General features: G+C 37.7%; 1 protein-coding gene across 1 annotated transcript; it reads left to right on the top strand.

Annotated features, from left to right (window-relative positions):
* Nucleotides 1-362: 362 nt before the first annotated feature.
* clk4b (CDC-like kinase 4b) lies at nucleotides 363-18,156 on the top strand. Its single transcript, XM_067423016.1, has 13 exons — nucleotides 363-487; nucleotides 1,280-1,437; nucleotides 6,462-6,687; nucleotides 7,152-7,242; nucleotides 7,534-7,600; nucleotides 11,101-11,217; nucleotides 11,301-11,467; nucleotides 11,704-11,798; nucleotides 13,178-13,307; nucleotides 13,400-13,482; nucleotides 13,577-13,656; nucleotides 15,579-15,669; nucleotides 17,830-18,156. The coding sequence occupies exons 2-13, from the start codon at nucleotides 1,280-1,282 to the stop codon at nucleotides 17,974-17,976; spliced, it is 1,452 nt and encodes a 483-aa protein (XP_067279117.1). The 5' UTR covers nucleotides 363-487; the 3' UTR covers nucleotides 17,977-18,156.
* Nucleotides 18,157-18,733: the final 577 nt, after the last annotated feature.

Raw genomic sequence — 18,733 nt, 5'->3', positions numbered from 1 at the left:
TTATGAATATGATTATGTCCTTTCATTGGTGAAAACAGAATAATAGTTAATAGATGTATAATAATGAGAACAAAAAAGTTGTCTTCCTCAATCTTGTTATAAATTAAAAGATGTAGAAGAGTTTGCAGAGGAGGCGAGAGGACAAAGTTGCCACAAAGACAGCCGAATGTTTAATTAAATGGACTTAAAACTAGTTATTTCAGGCTACTGTTATATTGTGTATAATCATCTTTAAACTTTAATTTATTTATTTGAGACAACGTCTCTTGAGACAAAGCCTTAGATAATAATAAAGAAATATTTAAATTATATCGTCAAACTTACTCTATAACGATACATGAAGACTTGTGCTTTGTTGAGTGTTCACCCAGAAATCCTCGCCACCGGAAGTGGTGTTTTAACGTAAGGCTGAAGTCATAAACGGTGGCGGAGTGCAGTCTGGAAAGCAAAGTGTCTTATTTTACGACTTGAAAGTAACAGGTGAAAGGTTAGTACATTTTAATTTTAAATATGTAACAGAAGAGTTCCCTTTTAAAGGGTAGGCTGCGGTGATGAATAGTCCGAGTGCCTTGCGTTTGCATAACGTTAGATGCTAACGTTAACTGGCTAACGTTAGCCGCATAAGAAAAACACTCGAACAAAAACACTCGATTTGAAGCGTTGTTTTTTGATAAACAATTAACTTTGCGGGCATTCTGGTCGCTAACATTAACATTTATATTATACAGTAACTGTATGGTCGTCTTGCGTTGTAACTCGAGTAACAGTTAGGTTTGTTTACATTACTTAGAGGTGGAAGGGCGGTGGCGGCTAGCGCGAGAGAGATTAGCTCTTTGTCACCAGGTAACCAAAAATTAAATTTAAGACTGCGACCGTAAACAAACAAACAAACATTTGATTTTATTGATATTATAATCAATCACATGTAAAGTTATTTCTGCATTTACTGCTGGGCATTACGTTCAATGTGCCTGGATAAGTGTTAGGCCAAACCTTAATTAAGAGCAACTACGTTATACCTAATTAGTGCTGTTCAATCTCTTGTAAATAAGTTGTGTAACTCCATGGTAAACTGTTCAGCTCAACTTTTAACAAGTCAAAACAACTGCAACAACCCGGCAACATGAAATTCAATAACTAGATTTGACGCGGGGAGCTGGCATCACCTCGGCTGTCTTGAATTTTACAACCCAGCGGGGTGTAGGGAATGTCCTGGGATACTGTTTCCCTGTCATCTTTTTTATGACTTGGACCTTTTTTTCTATTCTGGTGTGGTCAGATGCGGCGATCTAAGCGGATGCGGTCGCCGGCAGGCTGGATCGCGGAGTACAGCTGGGAGGAGAGGGTGGAGGTGCATAAGAGACCGAAGCGCAGCTCGCCCAGCGGGGAAAGAGAGCGGCAGCCCGGGCGAACCCATCACTATAAAACATACGAGAGGTAAGACAGACTCACTCACTTTACAGATATGAAATCAATGTAGTATGTGCAGTTAGATTTGTTGTTGTCTTATCCTGCATGTCTGCAGTGCTTTACATGAGGTAGTGTAACATGTTGGATTCAAAGACAAATTGCCAGGGTGACAAGTGCTGTAATCGGGCCTGTCAGAGGCTCCTGATCTTTGCTTGCAATTCAGAGAATCCTGTTAATGTAAAATAGCTCTGTCATTAAGACTGCAAGTGGGGCATGCAAAATTTATGTGGTTAGATTATGAAGTTTTAAATGTCTGCCCACACTGCTGTCACTAAATCTAATTGGTGATATTTCATTGATCGTTAAAAGTTAAGTAATATCTTTTAACATGGATTTAATTGTTCAGCTAAACTTTTAACAGGTTGAAACAACTTAAACAACCGAGAAATATACTTTTTGGCGGGTGTTTTTTTTAAACAGAGTAGCAGAGTAAACTGAGTGCTTGTAAAGTCTTGTTCACTCCAAGAATGAAAACTATATATTAGCACCACACAAGCAAAACGTCTGTAAAGCCCCTTTCACACAGAGTGTTGATCCCAGAAAAGTGCCTCAAATTTTTTAGAGAGCCTTCTGTGTGAACGCAAACACGTCCCAGGATGGGGACCGAGTAACATTGCCGGGATCAATCAACAAAAGGCAGGACCAATGCTGTGAGGGGTGTGTCGTAGTGATGGCCCTAAACCTGAGATCATTCGCCAGCTTAGTGGATGTGCTATTTTATGATTGAATCAGAAAATAATGCATGAGCGTGGTTTCTCGAGAGATAAATCACAGACACTGGAGGGACATTACCAGTGTGGTCTTTTCATTTTTTTCAGAGCTATATAATAAACATATTTTGGCATTACTGAGATACTATTATAGTTTTTATGCATATTTTGAATTCAAATAATTTTGATATTTTCTGCTGTCATTTTTATTTTAGTCAAAAATAATTTATCTTTTTGTTGTTTTTAAAAATGTGTGTAGTTTTAATTGTTTATTTCAGTTTTAGTTTGGTAAATCAGGTTAATTGATGGGAATTTTATTTTATGTCAGTTAACTTTTATTCATTTTAACCAACTATTGCGGCAAGCCTAGTGTGGATGAACCCAAATCAAATGATCCCAGGACAAATCCCTGGACACAATATCAGTTTTTTTTTCTGGAATCTCTGTGTAAAAGGGTTATGTTGCCCAACACTTGCCACTAAAGTTAGCGTTAAAGGAACTGTATGTAAGAAATGTATTTCAATTAATCATAAAAAGGCCCTGATATGTAACTAGACATTAAGAAATCATGTTAATTTCAAATACTTCTATCACTGACGATAGTAGTAGTCCGGCCAGGATGTTGTCATATAAAAGTTGTTGTTGCAGCCCTCAACTGATGTTGATGTTGACATGTTGTGTTTTGGCCTGAAGCTCCGCCCTACATCTATCAAACAATCATGAAATCAGTAGTGTTTTGGCATCCGGTTTGCCAGCTCTGCTCTAGTTACCACAGCTGCAGCTACAAACGTTCCTCCTGATCCTGGAGCCTATCTGGCAACCTCGAGTCAGGGGGAGGGGGAGAAGGGATTCACCGCTCTACAGTCATTTGAAAGTGATTGCAGTACCAATTTTGGCCACAATCTTACATACACTTCTTTAAAGGTCCTGTTCTTCGCGATTCCATCTTTCAAACTTTAGTTAGTGTATAATATTGCTGTTGGATCATAAATAATGCCTGTAAAATTCAATTCCAAGTTCAATGCCAAGCGAGATATTTTATTTAACAGAAGTTCCTACAGCGAACGGCCGGTTTGGACTACAGCAGGAAGTGCAGGGATATAATGACGTCACTAGAACCGTTTGTTGACTAACCCTCCGCCCACAAGTACACGCAAAATAGGGGGCGTGGTCTTGTTGCTCTCCCACGTGGAGAAGAGCGCGCATTCAGCTCTTGCATCTCCCCGTTATGGTAAGAGGCGGGACCTTTCCAGGCAAAGTGCACTAAGCTGCTGTCCAATCACAACACAGGAAGCGCTGGCCCAATCAGAACTCGTTACGTGTTTCTGAAGGAGGGACTTCATAGAACAAGGAAATCATCAGGCCGTTTTTAGGACAGAGAAAACAGCGCTGTACAGATAAGTAAATTGTGTGAAAAATACTGTTTTTTTTTTTACACGCGAAACATGAACTCATGTTATTGCACACTGTAAACATCAAAGCTTCGAAAACAAGCGAAGAACGGGACCTTTAAATGCATGTTATAGATCTTCTTGCGAACAAATGTGTGTGTTTAATGTGGTCAAAATGTCATAACTGGATCTTCTGGTGAAAATGACTTATCTCTGGTGAATTATCCCGGAATCTCTAATTGTTTAGTCGGCTTAAACTATGCCCTTGCAAGCTTGCGTTCATCTCTGGTAAAATCCAATCAACAACTGGCACGTTGAACCGAGTGACCACCTTACATATTTAGTTTTTTGTTAAACCTTAACACTCCGATATGCATCCAAATATGGAAGAAATATCTGTAGCTACTTCCGTTTCATTGCTAGATTCCAATTATCGGTCAATAGCCCCTTTCACACGGTGTTCTCGAAAAGTTACCAGAATGACTTTACCGGTAAAATACAAAAATATGCGGTTGACACATGCAACTGCGTTCTATCTTTTTACCAGTAAGAGAGCCTTCACACATCAGCAGCAAAATACTGGTACATTTTGTGATGTCAGTCATCGGAAGTGACACACCGTTGTCTTCATTCGCTGGCATGAGAAGTGCTTTATTTGGACAGCATATTTTGATGTCTGAGTGACAGGCATAACGGATGACCAAGCAGAACACGTGTAATACTGTCCCAACTGCAGAGCCGCAGTTCTGATGAATGGAAAAGAAGGCTGGGACTCAAGCATGACGCATTGAAAAATCTGCGAGATGCGGCACAACTGTCAAAGAATCAAAGTTAATAATAATTTAACACACATTTACATATAGAACTTTTTAATCACATCATGTTTAAAAGACTTTGATTGGCACAAAGCAGATTTCTTACATCAGCTTGTTCTGACTTCATACGTGAATATACCGGTAATCTTCACTCTGCGTTCACACAGCGCACATTACTGTTAATGTTACAACTTACCTTACTGTTATATTGCCTGAACTGATTTACAGACAATATACTGATTTATGTTCACACATGATCTCTTACCGGTAATTTGCAGTAAAACTGTATGTGTGAAAGGGGCTATTGTTTTTATCATTCATCAGGTAGGAAAATTGTTCATAGTGATTTTAGCAATATTGTTCCTCTGTTGTTATTAATCTAGCTGTGGTGTGTGGTGGATGCCTTTTATTCTTAAAGGATTCAAATAATTGTTAAAACTTTATAGTTATCGTTAGCATAACACTTATTTATAACGATTTATAATCTGCATTTGAAGAGTTTCGTTGCAAAACGAGATATATCCATTTTGAGAAATGTTGGTTATTTAACATTATTATTTAAGACATCAACAGTCAAGTTCATTCACAATTTTTGTACATTAAACTATTACTTGAGCTTAGTGCAGGCCAGGGACACAATATGCTTCAAATCCAGGATATTTTTAATTTAATTTTATGTCCATAAATAGTTCATAAATAAGTCAAAAACCATGCCAAACTGCAACATATTTATCTTAACATTGTCAAACATCTTAAATTGGTTAAAAAAAACAATACATCATAAATATATGGAATAGTATATACAAAGATTGATTAATAATAATAAGATTCCTTGTAAGTTTTGGCCAGAACATACATAATTTTTTTTTTTTTGCAAAACGCTATATATCCACCATAGGCTATATTATTCTACTGTAATACCATTAAGAAAAGCTTGTGTGTGTGTGTGTGCGCGCGCGCATGACACAGACCAACGTTACTCGCAGTCGCACGATGACCAAAATAAATCTTTGGATGTTTTCGCTCCCCTGAATGCCTTGCCGTTTGGTCTTCTCCCTTTGATGATTTTCTTAAGATGCCTTCCTGACCGGCTCCAATCCGTCATCGAAATCCATAACGTTAAGCTTGACTCTGAAGCTTTGATTCTCTGACTGACAGACAGCTGTTGATCAGTGACGTAGCCTATACGTGACTGACAGCTCGCCTACAGTATAAACAATTTAATGGTAAACCTTTTTTAGTTAGCCTATTGAATCCTCTTTTTAAAAATGTTTTTTGTTTTGCTATTTTGTTAAATCACTGAGCAATCTCGGAGCACTTCACCGGCGGTGACTCTCTCCTCGCGTGACATCCTGAGCTCGCGCAGCATCCTGAACGTTCTTTATCGCACTTTGGATCACAAGTTGTAAAGAAACTGGGCTGGCGGATATCGCGTTTTGTGAAAAAATACATTTTGTAGGAGGCTTAAAATGTACATCTTATTAATGACAGCAATTCACACATAGATTAAGGTACATCTAAACAGTGATTTCCAATAATAAAATGTAAATGTCAAAAAATGGCGTTTATCGCGTTTTGCAACCAAACTCTTCATTTGTTTTTCTAAAGCAGAAATTATGCAGAATTCATCTATTTAAAAAATGGTTGTTATTGGTCTGTTAAAATGTTGCTGGTCAGGAAGGCCATAACACAGAACGTTCTGCTACTCTACTATAGGCTGACAGCTGTGATTTGGATCACAAGTTGTTTAAATCAAACACAACGCTCAGGCATTTTACTAACAGATTTACTGCTGCAACATTGACAGGTTAAAGCATCGCTTTCACTCATAACTGCTCTCTGAGTTTGTTTCTGCGGCTCTTTCTAAGTATAGCTTGTTCTTGAACTCCAATCTTTCGAGAAGACACTTGATGCTTTCAGCACCCAGCAGATCATGATTCAGCATTCTTTATCCCCTGCTGAAAGGGTCGATAAATTGCTACAAAGTAAAAGCCACTTGTAAATTTAGCTGTCAAAATGTCATTGTCAATAGATGTAAAGCTGTCTTCTTCCTCAGTGATGTTTGTTATCATCAGGTGTCACATTAGCTCAAAGAGGCTGGATTGCCGAGAGCACCGGCCCAGAGAGGCCAGTCTGGAGCATGGCAATTATAAGGGTCAGGTGGACCCGGTCATCGCGGCGGAGACTGTGCGGGACAAAGACTGCAACCATTACAGCCAGCTGTCCGCACGCAGCGGGCGTAGTCGCCGCAGCAGCAGAGATCACCAACGTTCACGCCACCCCAGTCCCTGCTCAAACTCGGTAAACAATTTGTCATTCTGTTTATTTTTACTTGAGCTTATGCATTTGTTAATGTTTCTAAAGTCCAGATTTACCATAGTACCCAACCGCTGTATACTTGCAGTAAGGTGGTCAAGGAATCAGTTGAATTTTTTCATTTCTTTTTTTCACTTGATCTACACTCATTGGTTGCAGAAATGGCTATTTGTTGATTGGTTGAGGGTCATGAACAGAATGAGCTGCACTTCAAAGAAAGTTGTTTCTTGTCTGAAAATGTGTTGCCATGTCTTTCTTCTGTAACACACACTATGGTGGCCCTGTGCCGTTGCTTGGCGATGAATTTGAATTTGCTGCCGCCGCCGTGGCCTGGCGTGGGGGTCCGAATCACTCCCTCCCCTTCATCAACCCCCCCTCGCTGAATGAATGAATGATGCGTACGGGCCTGATTCTGACTGGTGTTTGATGGTGGTGATGATGTACTCCAGAGAAGTCATCGCAGGAAAAGAACCAAGAGTATTGAGGATGATGAGGAGGGTCACCTGGTCTATCACAATGGAGACATGCTAAGAGCAAGATGTATAGAACACAAACCTTTCTCTATATAACTGTTTGTTCTGTGTCTATTAGTGGGACAATTCAGCCTACACTTGGGGGTTATAAGGGGACCTTTGAAGACTTCTAATATTAATCACTTAGAATTTAACTTTCATGTGTGAAACTTTAATTTGGCACAGAATTTTATACTGAATGAATTTGATTTAATTGGAATGATCTTAAGTAAGTCCCCATTAGTACTATAAAATCTGTGCTTTTGTATGTTGCATCCTCCAGTCACAGTTACTTACTGCTTCTTTACCCTGTTTATAGATGAGATTGTAGGGACTCTGGGCGAAGGAGCCTTTGGGAAAGTGGTGGAGTGCCTTGACCACACAAAGTAAGCCAGATTATTTGACTTCTTCGACATTCATATTTTTTCATATAACAGTTGCTACATTTACATACACCAAATTAATTTGTTAGTTATACTTGATTATGAACATCTTCTGAATTGGGTTTAAAGTGGGTCTTTTTTTAATAATAATCTGTTTACCTTATGCACATTTTTAAAAAGTAAAACAAGGTTTTCATCTTACAAACCGACCAGTGGAGGAGACTGAACATTTACTAAATAGATGCTATAAAAAGCTCTTCTGAATAAGGCTGTGCGATTAATCGAAATCCTAATAAAAACACAATGGCCCTCATTTATCAATCTTGCGTAGAAACTGGTGTATATGTTGGTGTAAGATTATGCTTACACTCCTCTCACCGCCTGATTTATGAAGCTGTGCGCACCTCTGCAATCCAGGTGTACGCAATACTTGGCCTTGATAAATTCCGCGGCTGAAAACGATCGTCATTAGAATAACACACCCCTATATATTCAAGTCTCCGCCTCCCCCACACCCTCATTTTACGCCATGGACAAACAGAAGACGGCAAAGAAGCGAAACTTCTCCGACGTGGAGATCGGGTGCGTCTAAATCATCTCACTAGTCCACTAGTCAGGGCACTGACTAGGACATAAGTCAATGGGCTGACTCCCATCAGTGCCCTGACTACTGAACTAGTGAGATGATTGAGACGCGCCCATCGAGACCATCACCAGGGAAGTGGAAAAAAGCGAAATTGTTTTATTTGGGAGTTTAAAGAGTGGGATTAAAGGCACCTACAAAAACAAAATATGGACCCAAATTACGAGTACTCTTAATAATGTGGAGATTGAGAAGCGCACTCCAGCAGTTTCTCAATATAGCTGTTAGGATGATAAATTACCATCACAATGCATTATTTTACAGCACGTTTTGAAACAATTAGCATTTAATTTCGTATCACGGCACATGTATTGGGGTGTACAATAGTGATGATGATCTGATGTGGAGTACCATTCATTCACATGAATAATTACATGACAATTTGTAAGATTCTTCTTATTATTATGATTTTTATTCTTAATGACGCTTGTTATTTAGAAGAAGAATGTCGTTTTTATTGGTTTTATTATTATTTAAAAGAAGAAGGTCATTTTTATTATTTTGTCAGTCTGAATTATTTTAGTCCCAGTCCGTGCGCAGCTGCCGGGCCAGGCGGGCCTGAAACGTCAGATAAAGCGCACAGGCTCGCGACTGGAGGAACACATATGCCTACAAATCAAACGCTTTGGTAAAGTCAAACAAATTAAACATTGACGTTCAGGTTGCACAAAAATAAACACTGAATGTTGTTGTTTTTTACAGTGGGTCATAATATAGCATATATTTTTCAGTGCGTTTTGTGGTGTTAGGAATTGTTTTTCTGCGCACTTTCGCTCTAACTCAAACGTGCGTACACCACCTCCTGAGCTGGCGTAGGATTTGAGCGTGCCGTACGCCAATGTCCATATTGATAAATCTCAGTCACCGTGGGTTTGGGTGTACGCAAGGTGTACGCTGGAAATTAGGTTTACGCACTTTTGATAAATGAGGGCCATTGTGAGCATGCACCGTTTCTAAACTGCAGAAAGCATGATTCCTGAGGATGAAGAGTTTGCAATCTTAGGGTGCTTTCACATCTCTAGTTCGATTCATTTGGTCCGAACCAAGGGCAAACAATTATACATTGTTGCATTTTTCAGATTTTTTGGTTCCTTTTCACACCACACTGATTGCTTTGGTCCGAACCAGTTGAAACGAACCAAAACGCAGGCACATGACAACATCCACATCACTCATTGGCCATGGCGTATTTCCTAAACTGCTTTTCGACTGGTCAGAATTTACATGTGGGAAAATTCCAACAGGAGAGGCAAAGCCGGCAAACTATAACACTATGAAGAGATGACTGCGCGGGCCAGTTTTGTCCCTGGCCATAATCTACTACACGGTGTGTATTTACCACAGTATGCAAACAAAGCATTTCTATAATGAAGAGCGGATGCAACATGAAAACAACGCTCTAATGCACTGCAGACGGCGAGCGCGCATCGCTCGTCACTTCAAGAGGAGGCGTGCATTAATTATTAACTCTTGACATGCTCATCTTCCCGAAAATATTGCCAACGATCTATCAGGTAATAATATCATGCACACAATGTCAGCGCAGCTAACTACGGCAGCTGGTTCAGTCCAAAAATAATCAGTACTTTTGCAGTTGGTTCTGTTCGAGGTCGGATCACGTTCTCACCACAAACAAACCGCTCCAGAGTTCGTTTGAAATCGTACCGAGACCACCTCTTCAAGGAGGTCTCGGTACGCTTGTTTGGTCCGCTTTTGGTGCGCACCCGAGTGCGATTGCTGCTTTCAGACCTGACCAAACGAACCGCACCAAAGAGGGAAACGAGCTCTAGTACGATTCAACCGAACTAAATGAGGCAGGTGTGAAAGCACCCTTAATGTTCACTCCTAAAGCATAATAATCCTTATTGACTGTACGAACATGATCCCAGCTGTAAGCCATGTCACTCTGTGAGATCTCGCATGACATTGGGATTCTCATTAATGTCAGACTATACGGGAGTCAAGACACATTAAAATGAACACACTCTGGACTAATCCATGAGTTTTAATCCAGAGTTTTACATCATGTGCTTTCCTGTAGCTCAACCAGTAGAGTGTGGCGCTAGCAACGCCAAGGTCATGGGTTCGATTCCCAGGGAAAGCAAGAACTGATAATAATGTAAAATGTGTACCTTGAATGCAATGTAAGTCGCTTTGGATAAAAGCGTCTGCCAAAATGCATAAATGTAAATGTAAAATGAATACATGCAGTATAGAAATGGTGATAGAATGGATAGAAATGGCTAGCAAACAAAAAAAAAAAACTCGTGTAAATTTTGATCATGGCTTTTCTCTGAAAAAGAAATGGAAAAAAAAAAGACCTGAAGACATGGGAATGTAGAGCAAGCTGTGGTCTCTTGTTTTCTCACTATTTGCATTGTCGGGTTCTGTGCTCCTATTGGTGTTTGATTTTATGGTTGTTATAGAAGTCACTGAAGGACTGCACATTAACAGAATTCAAATGTGATCGCAATGGTTATTGCATAATCGGCAGTTAGGGGTTAACAGTTTGTGACCAAGAGTCAGAAGTGTAATTAATTATAGAAAATATTACTAAAGAATAGTTTGTAAATTTGGGGTTTTAGTTTGTAATTAGTTTGTGAAAACACTGGGAATGTGTACAAGGGTTTTTTAAGTAAAGTTTTAAGTATTAAGGGTAAGGGTTTTCAAGTCTTTTAAGTGAAATAAAGAAAGAGTATTGCAATAAAAGCATTTTCTCCTTAACTCTTTTCTGTTCCTGTCACCTAAGAATAGAATAGCAAAAAAACGAACCGAAAAACCGTGGTTAAACATTGAGGTATTGAACCGTGGACTAACTGTATTGTTGCATCTCTAATACCTAGTGTGCTTTTGTTTGCAGAGGTAGTGCACGAGTGGCGTTGAAGATCATCAAAAATATTGAGCGATACCGCGAGGCAGCCATGTCAGAAGTTGATGTGCTTGAGCGGATAAATTCGCTTGATGGCGAAAAAAGATTGTGAGTATTTGACTTCAAGGTTGAAATACTTTGGAAATAGACTAAATGGAGCAGTATAATAACTCACCTCTTTGTCTTTGCAGTGCTTGTGTCCGGATGCTTGACTGGTTCGATCACCACGGCCACGTCTGCATAGTGTTTGAGCTGCTGGGACTGAGCACGTATGACTTCCTGAAGGAGAATGGATTCATGCCTTTCTCACTGAACCAGATCAGACTCATGGCAGATCAGATCTTTAGAGCCGTGCACTGTGAGTGTTTATATGTATGTGTAAATGATAAAGATCATTGTTAAGCCCCATTTCATAGGTGTGCTTAAAGGGTTAGTTCAACCAAGAATGAAATTATGTCTTTACGGGTGTGGAATGACATTAGTGTGAGTCATTAATGACTTAAATTTCTTTTTTGGGTGAACTAACCCTTTAAACCACTAAATCCATTTCATAATGGTGATAAATCACTTTATTTTTCACTTTGTTTTCATCAGTTCTGCATCAAAATAAGTTGACGCATACTGACCTTAAGCCGGAAAACATTCTCTTTGTGGACTCCGACTATGACATTAAATATAACTTCAAGATGGTGAGTAAAAGATCATCATAAAATATCAGTACCGTTAAAACGTTTGGAGGGCAGAAAGATTTGTATTTGTTTTTGAAATAATACTTTCATTCAGCAACAATGTGTTTAATTGATCAAAAGTGACAGTAAATGCATTTATAATGTTACAAAAGATATCCATTTCAAGTAAATGCTGGTCTTTTGAAGTTAATTTATCAATGAATCCTAAAAAAATGTTTTTGCCCTTTTCCCATGAATATTAAGCAACTGTTTTCAACATTGATGATAGTAAGAAATGAATATCAGCATATTAGAATGATTTCCGAAGAGTCATGTGACACTGAAGACTGGAGTAATGATGCTGAAAATTCAGCTTTTCCATCACAGGAATAAATTAAAAATATCATTTATATTTATTAATATACAGTACTTGTCAAAAGTTTTGACGCATTACTATTTTCAATGGTTTTGAAAGTCTATAATGCCCATCAAGGCTGCATTTATTTGATCAAAAATACAAACAAAACACACAGTAATATTGTGAAATATTACAATTTAAAATAATGGATTCACATTTTAAAATATAATTTATTTCTGTGATGCAAATTTCTGTCATGATCCTTCAGAATTCATTCTAATATGCTGATTTATTATAAACGTTGGAAACAGTTGTGCTGCTGCTTAATATATTTAAGCTATGATACTTTTTTCAGTATTCTTTAAATAAAAAATGTTAAAGTACACTATTTAAAATAGAAATCTTTTTTAAGGATATACACTACAGTTCAAAATTTTAGGGTCAGTATTTTTTAAGGGTTTCTTTTTTTAAGAAATATTCTTGTATATTTAGAAATGTATACTTCTATAATGATGTATTACATTAATAAAAGGGATGGTAAAAATGTATAAAGTTAGAAAAATATATATATATATCTCAGGTAAGCAGCACAACTGTTTCCAATATTGATTTTTGAAGGATCGTGTGACACTGAAGACTGGAGTAATCGGTGATAAATTGCATTGAAGGAATTATATTTTTTAGTATATTAAGATGGAAAACCATTATAAATAGTTTTTTTTCTTCTTCTCTATTTTTGTTCAAACAAATGCAGGCTTGATGAACATGGACATCTTTCAAAAACATTGAAACTAGTAATGCGTCCAAACTTTTGACCAATACTTTATATAATTTTAAATATATTAAATGAATTGAAAAATATTCAAATGTATTAAAATAGATATGTTAGAAATAGCGAATTACTGTTTTTACATGTTGAATCAAATAAATGCAGTTTTAGGGGGTTTAAGTGACATTGAGCAGTAGTGTAATGTCTGTAAGAATATAAGTGTTGATTTATAGTGAGGAGGGGATGCTGACTGTGATGTTCATTATGTTACAGAGGCGAGATGAGAGGACCTTGAAGAGGTTGGATGTAAAAGTGGTGGACTTCGGCAATGCGACCTATGACCATGAGCATCACACCTCTGTGGTGTCAACACGGCACTACAGAGCCCCGGAAGTTATTTTGGGTGAACTATTTACACGAATCTTTGTTGTTGATTAATCCACTAAAATGTGGGCATGATTTTGTAAATTGCTAATTGTTGATCTCTGCTGGCAGAACTGGGCTGGAACCAGGCATGTGATGTGTGGAGTTTGGGCTGCATCCTGATTGAGTTCTATCTGGGATTAACATTATTTCAGGTATGATGTTTTGCGTACAAGCATTATTATTGTACAAAAAGGCTTGTAGCATGATTTAAAATGCAGCTTACTTACAGAAACTCCCTCTTTTCAGACTCATGACAGTAAGGAGCATCTGGCCATGATGGAGAAGGTTCTAGGCCCCATACCTACACATCTACTCCAGAAAACCAGGTGCAGTATTGGGATGAGACTACTTTGCGTTGCTTTTTTCTAAATGCGAGTTGAACACGTGATTTAATAAGGTTTATGCATGTCTTTAAAAAGTCTTACGGCTTAATTTGACCATCCATAAATTAAGGATTGGAGCAGAAAAGTCTTCATTTCATTATGGCATTTAGTTATGGTCCTATGATTTCTGCGAGGCAGAAAACATGGAAAAATTGCAGAATCAATTGATAAAAATTGAATTTATTGTATAATGCAGAATGTCACGGAATTTGTCAAATTTTGGGTGAATAAATCAAAAGTAGGTAAGAACACTTAAAGGGACAGTTTACCCAAAAATTAAATTAGCCATTTACTCACCCTTATGTCATTCCAAACCCGCAAGACTTTTGTTCATCATTTAAAGTGGTCGAGTCTCTTCTGAAAATTTTGAATAAACCTCTTGATTCATATGGATTTTTTTTACAATCTCTTTGATTTTTTTGAATGGTTAAAGTAGTAGTTGCCTAGAATGGAGGGACAGAAATCCTTCCCATTTCATTAAACATATCTTTATTTGTGTTCTGAAGATGAATGAAAGTCAGTAAAATTTAATTTAACCATTAAAAATTAAAACAGAATAAACTGTAAAAAAAAAGAAGAAGAATAAAACCGATTTCACAGGGCCCTAAGTTTATTCTTAAAACTAGGGCTGTGCAATATATTGAAATTATCGAAATATCGCAATATGCATATTGCAACGACGCACAATATCTGAAGAATTTTATTAGGCTACTTCAACATTGTCAAAAGTGTATGTTTAGGTTGATTTAGCAGAGAATAGACTGAGCACATGACTGTTACTTATGTGACTTGCTTGATGTTAAAAAGAGTTATTAAGTGCAATTATCTGTGAAAAACTACTCCTTGCAGTCTCGCTGTCTGACACACACCGAAGCATGCGCACAAGCCGCTTCTCTGAAAGCGTGTGATCTGCTTTAAGTGAACGATATTAGTTGGGGAAAGAAGCCGAATGCGTGTCAATAGGAGCTCTTAAAGTGACAGCGGGCCAATACAATAAACCTGCTGATACAGTTAACCTGCCGCTGTCTGTCAAACAACAAAAGAGCAAGAGAAAATCACCATGCTCTTGGCTGAATAATATTTGTAGCTTTATATATCAGTGCAAAATTCATGTGAAGACTACTGTTTTTAGTTCTTATTTAAAATAATCGTAAATCTTTTGTAATCTTATGTAAAATAATCATCCACCCCTAGCTCAGGAGTCTTTGTTTACCTCAATGTTCTTGATGTTAAGTTTTAGACATACATTTTTGCTAAAACACTGCTGGTCCCTTTCACAAGTTGTAGCGATGCTTTCTTTTCCCAGAAAAAAAATATGAAATACAGAAATGTTATCATTCTTAGGTAATTTTTAATTAATATATATATAATTTAAGTTGATTTTACACACTAATAGCAATTTTGTATCACATATCAAATATCACATTATTTAACAAGGTATTGCATTTTTCTTTAATCCCGCTAAGCCGTACAAATATCTGTCATTGTTATGAAAATGACTTGCTTTTCAATGAAGTTAATAATGTTTTAATCATAAAATCACGCTCCAAAGATTTCTTATCTCAATCTTTTTAAGCAATTTTTGTCAAATTTATTAATGAGTAATGGAGATCTGTTGGGAATTGTATTTTCTAACTTTGAAGTATCACTAATATGGCTAATTGTGTGCTTAACACATTTACATTTAGAGAACATATTTACGTGTTGTTCCCTTCAATTTATTCCTTACATTCTCTTTAATTGGTCTTAAAAAGGTCTTAAATTTATCTTCATAAAACCTGCAAAATCCCTGTTGAAGATATGAGATGTTTTTTGAATTTACGTGGTTTGTCTTTGACTGTTGCATGACTGCGTTTCATTGTCAGAAAGCGGCGCTATGTGCATCATGACAAACTGGACTGGGACGAGCACAGCTCCGCAGGGAGATACGTGAGGAAACACTGTAAACCTCTAAAGGTAAAGATCATTGTAAACTGACTACTAAACACTACTAAATCCCCAAATCTTGATTATATTATGCTCCTATGGAAATACCGTATTGTTCTGAATACAAGACAGTGTTGTTTTTTTCTTGGAAATGCATCTGAAAAAATGGAGTCATCTGATATATATTATATTGGTCTAAACTTTTACATGTCAATCATACACTGCAACAATAGGGAGCGCCAAGCACGAGTAAGACGAGTGTTCCGCCTAGGACTGATAAAAGCAGCGGAGTCAAACAGCCAAGAAATATAATGTGTCGAGAATGTGATGTTAGAAGGTGGCGAGCCTCCTATATTGGTATAATGTGATAATAATAATATAAATATCTAAAATATAACTAAATCAAATCAACACCTAACATAAACCACACATGATTTTAATGCACCAAATGCTGATTGTAATGCGCCACGCCCTTATCTTAATGCACCACCTCAGTTTAGGCATACATACAAATAGTAACTGTACTGTGAATGAGGAGAAAAGGAAGGATGGAAGAGAAAAACAAAACAAAAAAACTTGCACACTGCCACAGAAAGTAGGTGAGGTGTGGTAAGTGTTAGGTATGTGTCATTATTTTATTGTTGATGATAATGTTATTATTATTATTGATATTACTATTGCAATTGTACTGTCAATACAAAGTATTATCATCATAGCCGTATATTATTATTATTATTATTACTGTTGGTATTATTATTGATACAAATGTTGTTGTTATTATATATTATATATATATATATACACTAAGGATTTACACATTCGAAGCAGAATTTTCTAATCTCTCTATGGTCGACCGATAGTCGAATCATCTATGTGTGTGTAAACCATAGACCGGGTTGGGAAGGACAGGACACTAGTCAGCAGGACGCTAAGACTATTTTTATTTTACTTTACACACGGCACACAGCCACCACTTTTAATAAAGTGATCAAAACTAGGCTACACTACACATTCAATTAACCGTTCTCTCATAACATTTAAAAGCCGCGATTGAAACACAGAACATCACACAAATATATAAAAGAACATTTTGATAAATAAACCTAAAAAAAATACCTGCCTAGAGAGGAAAAGAACACTGAGTGCGTTTATATGCACGTTCTTAAGCCGATTGTGCCTAAAGGGGGTCGCACACACCGGACTGAAGCTCAGCACTGTGACTCAGGGATCTCACACCAGGCAGACGTGAACATTATATAAAGCAGAATGAAATCAGTATTTACATTCACGATTTGAGGGAAATATAAATTTAATCGCCGCGGACAGGTGTCGAATGCCGCCGTCGGTGTATGTGTTCGAATTTTAAAGGTGCGGCGCATCCGGTGCGAAGCTTAGTGCCCTTAAAGGGGCGATCCCTCAGCGCCGCGACACCTCTATAACACTAATATTGAGCACCCCCATATTGCCAAAATGGTATGATCCTCGTTTCATAACACCCGCGAAGATTCGACCATTAGATCAGTGGTCGAATCCGGTCCTGCATATCGATGCATCGAATCTTCGACTATTAGGGGTCATCCCTTATATATATATGCCGTCAAAGTAAAGCTCACTGTGGTCCTAAAAGTGTCCACTTTGAAGAAAATGACAGGCAAGCATGTCAGTACATAGCCGAAAAAATAAATGACTTGAGCCTTCATCCAGCTGAAGGCCCTGGAAAACACGAAAGATCTGAACATACCTACCAGTGAGGCCAATGATTTTTTATTTCAGCTACTTACTGACGCACTTGCCTGCCAATGTCCTTGAAGCGGCCGCTTTGATGTAACAAGGGTCGTCTTATATTATGAACAATATGGTACTGACTGTTTGTATAATATCTATTGCTTTTCAAGTTGTTTTTGATCGATTTGGACTATTTATATGCACAAGTACAAAATGTTAGAGGTTTTGGAATGAAAACACTGCATGTTTTTCTCTGAATTGATGGCTGGTTTTCTGTTTATTTTCCATTGGTATTAATTCCCCCCCCACGCCCACCTCCAGTAATTGCTCTGCATGTTTAATACTTAAAGTCTTATGGACTACTACTTTTGAAGATGCATTGATGCCAAGCATGTAATTGAGACACATTGCTGTTTGGGTTGCCTAGATGAAAATAATATAGTTGAATCTTTTCTCCTTACTCAGCAATACATGTCCTCTAAAACCCCGGAGCACGAGCTGCTTTTTGACCTGCTGCAGAAGATGATGGAGTATGATTCATCCAAACGAATCACCCTGGAGCAGGCCATCGGACATCCCTTTTTCAATCCGTTAAGAAAAGAGAGAAAGTGACTTGCAGGCGACATTGAATGAACATTACTGCTCCCAGGGAGACTGCTGCTGACTGTATCAGTCTGCTTTAAGACTGCCTGCTTCATTACCTCTGTCCATATTTATTGTTCATTTGAATATATGGGCCAAATTCTTCTGTACTTTTGGCAAATTAAACTTGAATTCTTTAAATGCACACAATTTGTGTCTATTTTTTTCATTCTTATTGCTAATAGTGGACTGACCTTCAGAGCAATTACAGTGTATTAGAGTGCATTAGGCACTTTTGTTATTCATATTTATCCATCATTAGGCAACAGGAAAACGGATCGGTAATATAATGTCTCTCCTGCAGATGGCACCATAGGGCCTGTTCTTAAATAAACGAATAGTTCTGCAGTCTTTTTGTTAATGTTTATGTAATGGACGTCATGTGGGGAAAATCTTGAGATATTGCAAGATGTAAAGCAAATTGTCTTGGCTGCAACTCTAATGTGTTCTTTATTAGAGACGGATAAAAAACAATACTTGGTGCAGTAAGCCACTAATATGACATTTAGCGAGTCATGTAATGTGTGTTATAGACAAAAACATCTTCCTGTCATTCTTTGATACTTGCCTTCCATAGAATGTGAGTTTACGGTATTTTGGACAACACATCAACATTAAATTGTATCCGTATCGTCAGTTTCCTTTTGAAGTACGCTTTGATTCTTGAATTTGGCACATTGTCCAGTGAGGTAACATCTTTTGGACCTCTAGTGGCTGAAGCATAAAC

Source organism: Pseudorasbora parva, chromosome 18 (genome assembly GCF_024679245.1).
Source record: "Pseudorasbora parva isolate DD20220531a chromosome 18, ASM2467924v1, whole genome shotgun sequence".
NCBI classification, from domain to species: Eukaryota; Metazoa; Chordata; class Actinopteri; order Cypriniformes; family Gobionidae; genus Pseudorasbora; species Pseudorasbora parva.
Note: the sequence above shows the minus strand (reverse complement) of the source record. Positions and strands in the feature narration are given on the sequence as shown.

Excerpts from the sequence above, each read along its gene's own strand:
- clk4b (XM_067423016.1), top strand. The coding sequence starts at position 1,280 with ATGCGGCGATCTAAGCGGATGCGGTCGCCGGCAGGCTGGATCGCGGAG. Across the intron at positions 1,438-6,461 it reads CACTATAAAACATACGAGAG|GTGTCACATTAGCTCAAAGA; the intron begins GTAAGACAGACT and ends TGTTATCATCAG. Across the intron at positions 11,799-13,177 it reads TTAAATATAACTTCAAGATG|AGGCGAGATGAGAGGACCTT; the intron begins GTGAGTAAAAGA and ends ATTATGTTACAG.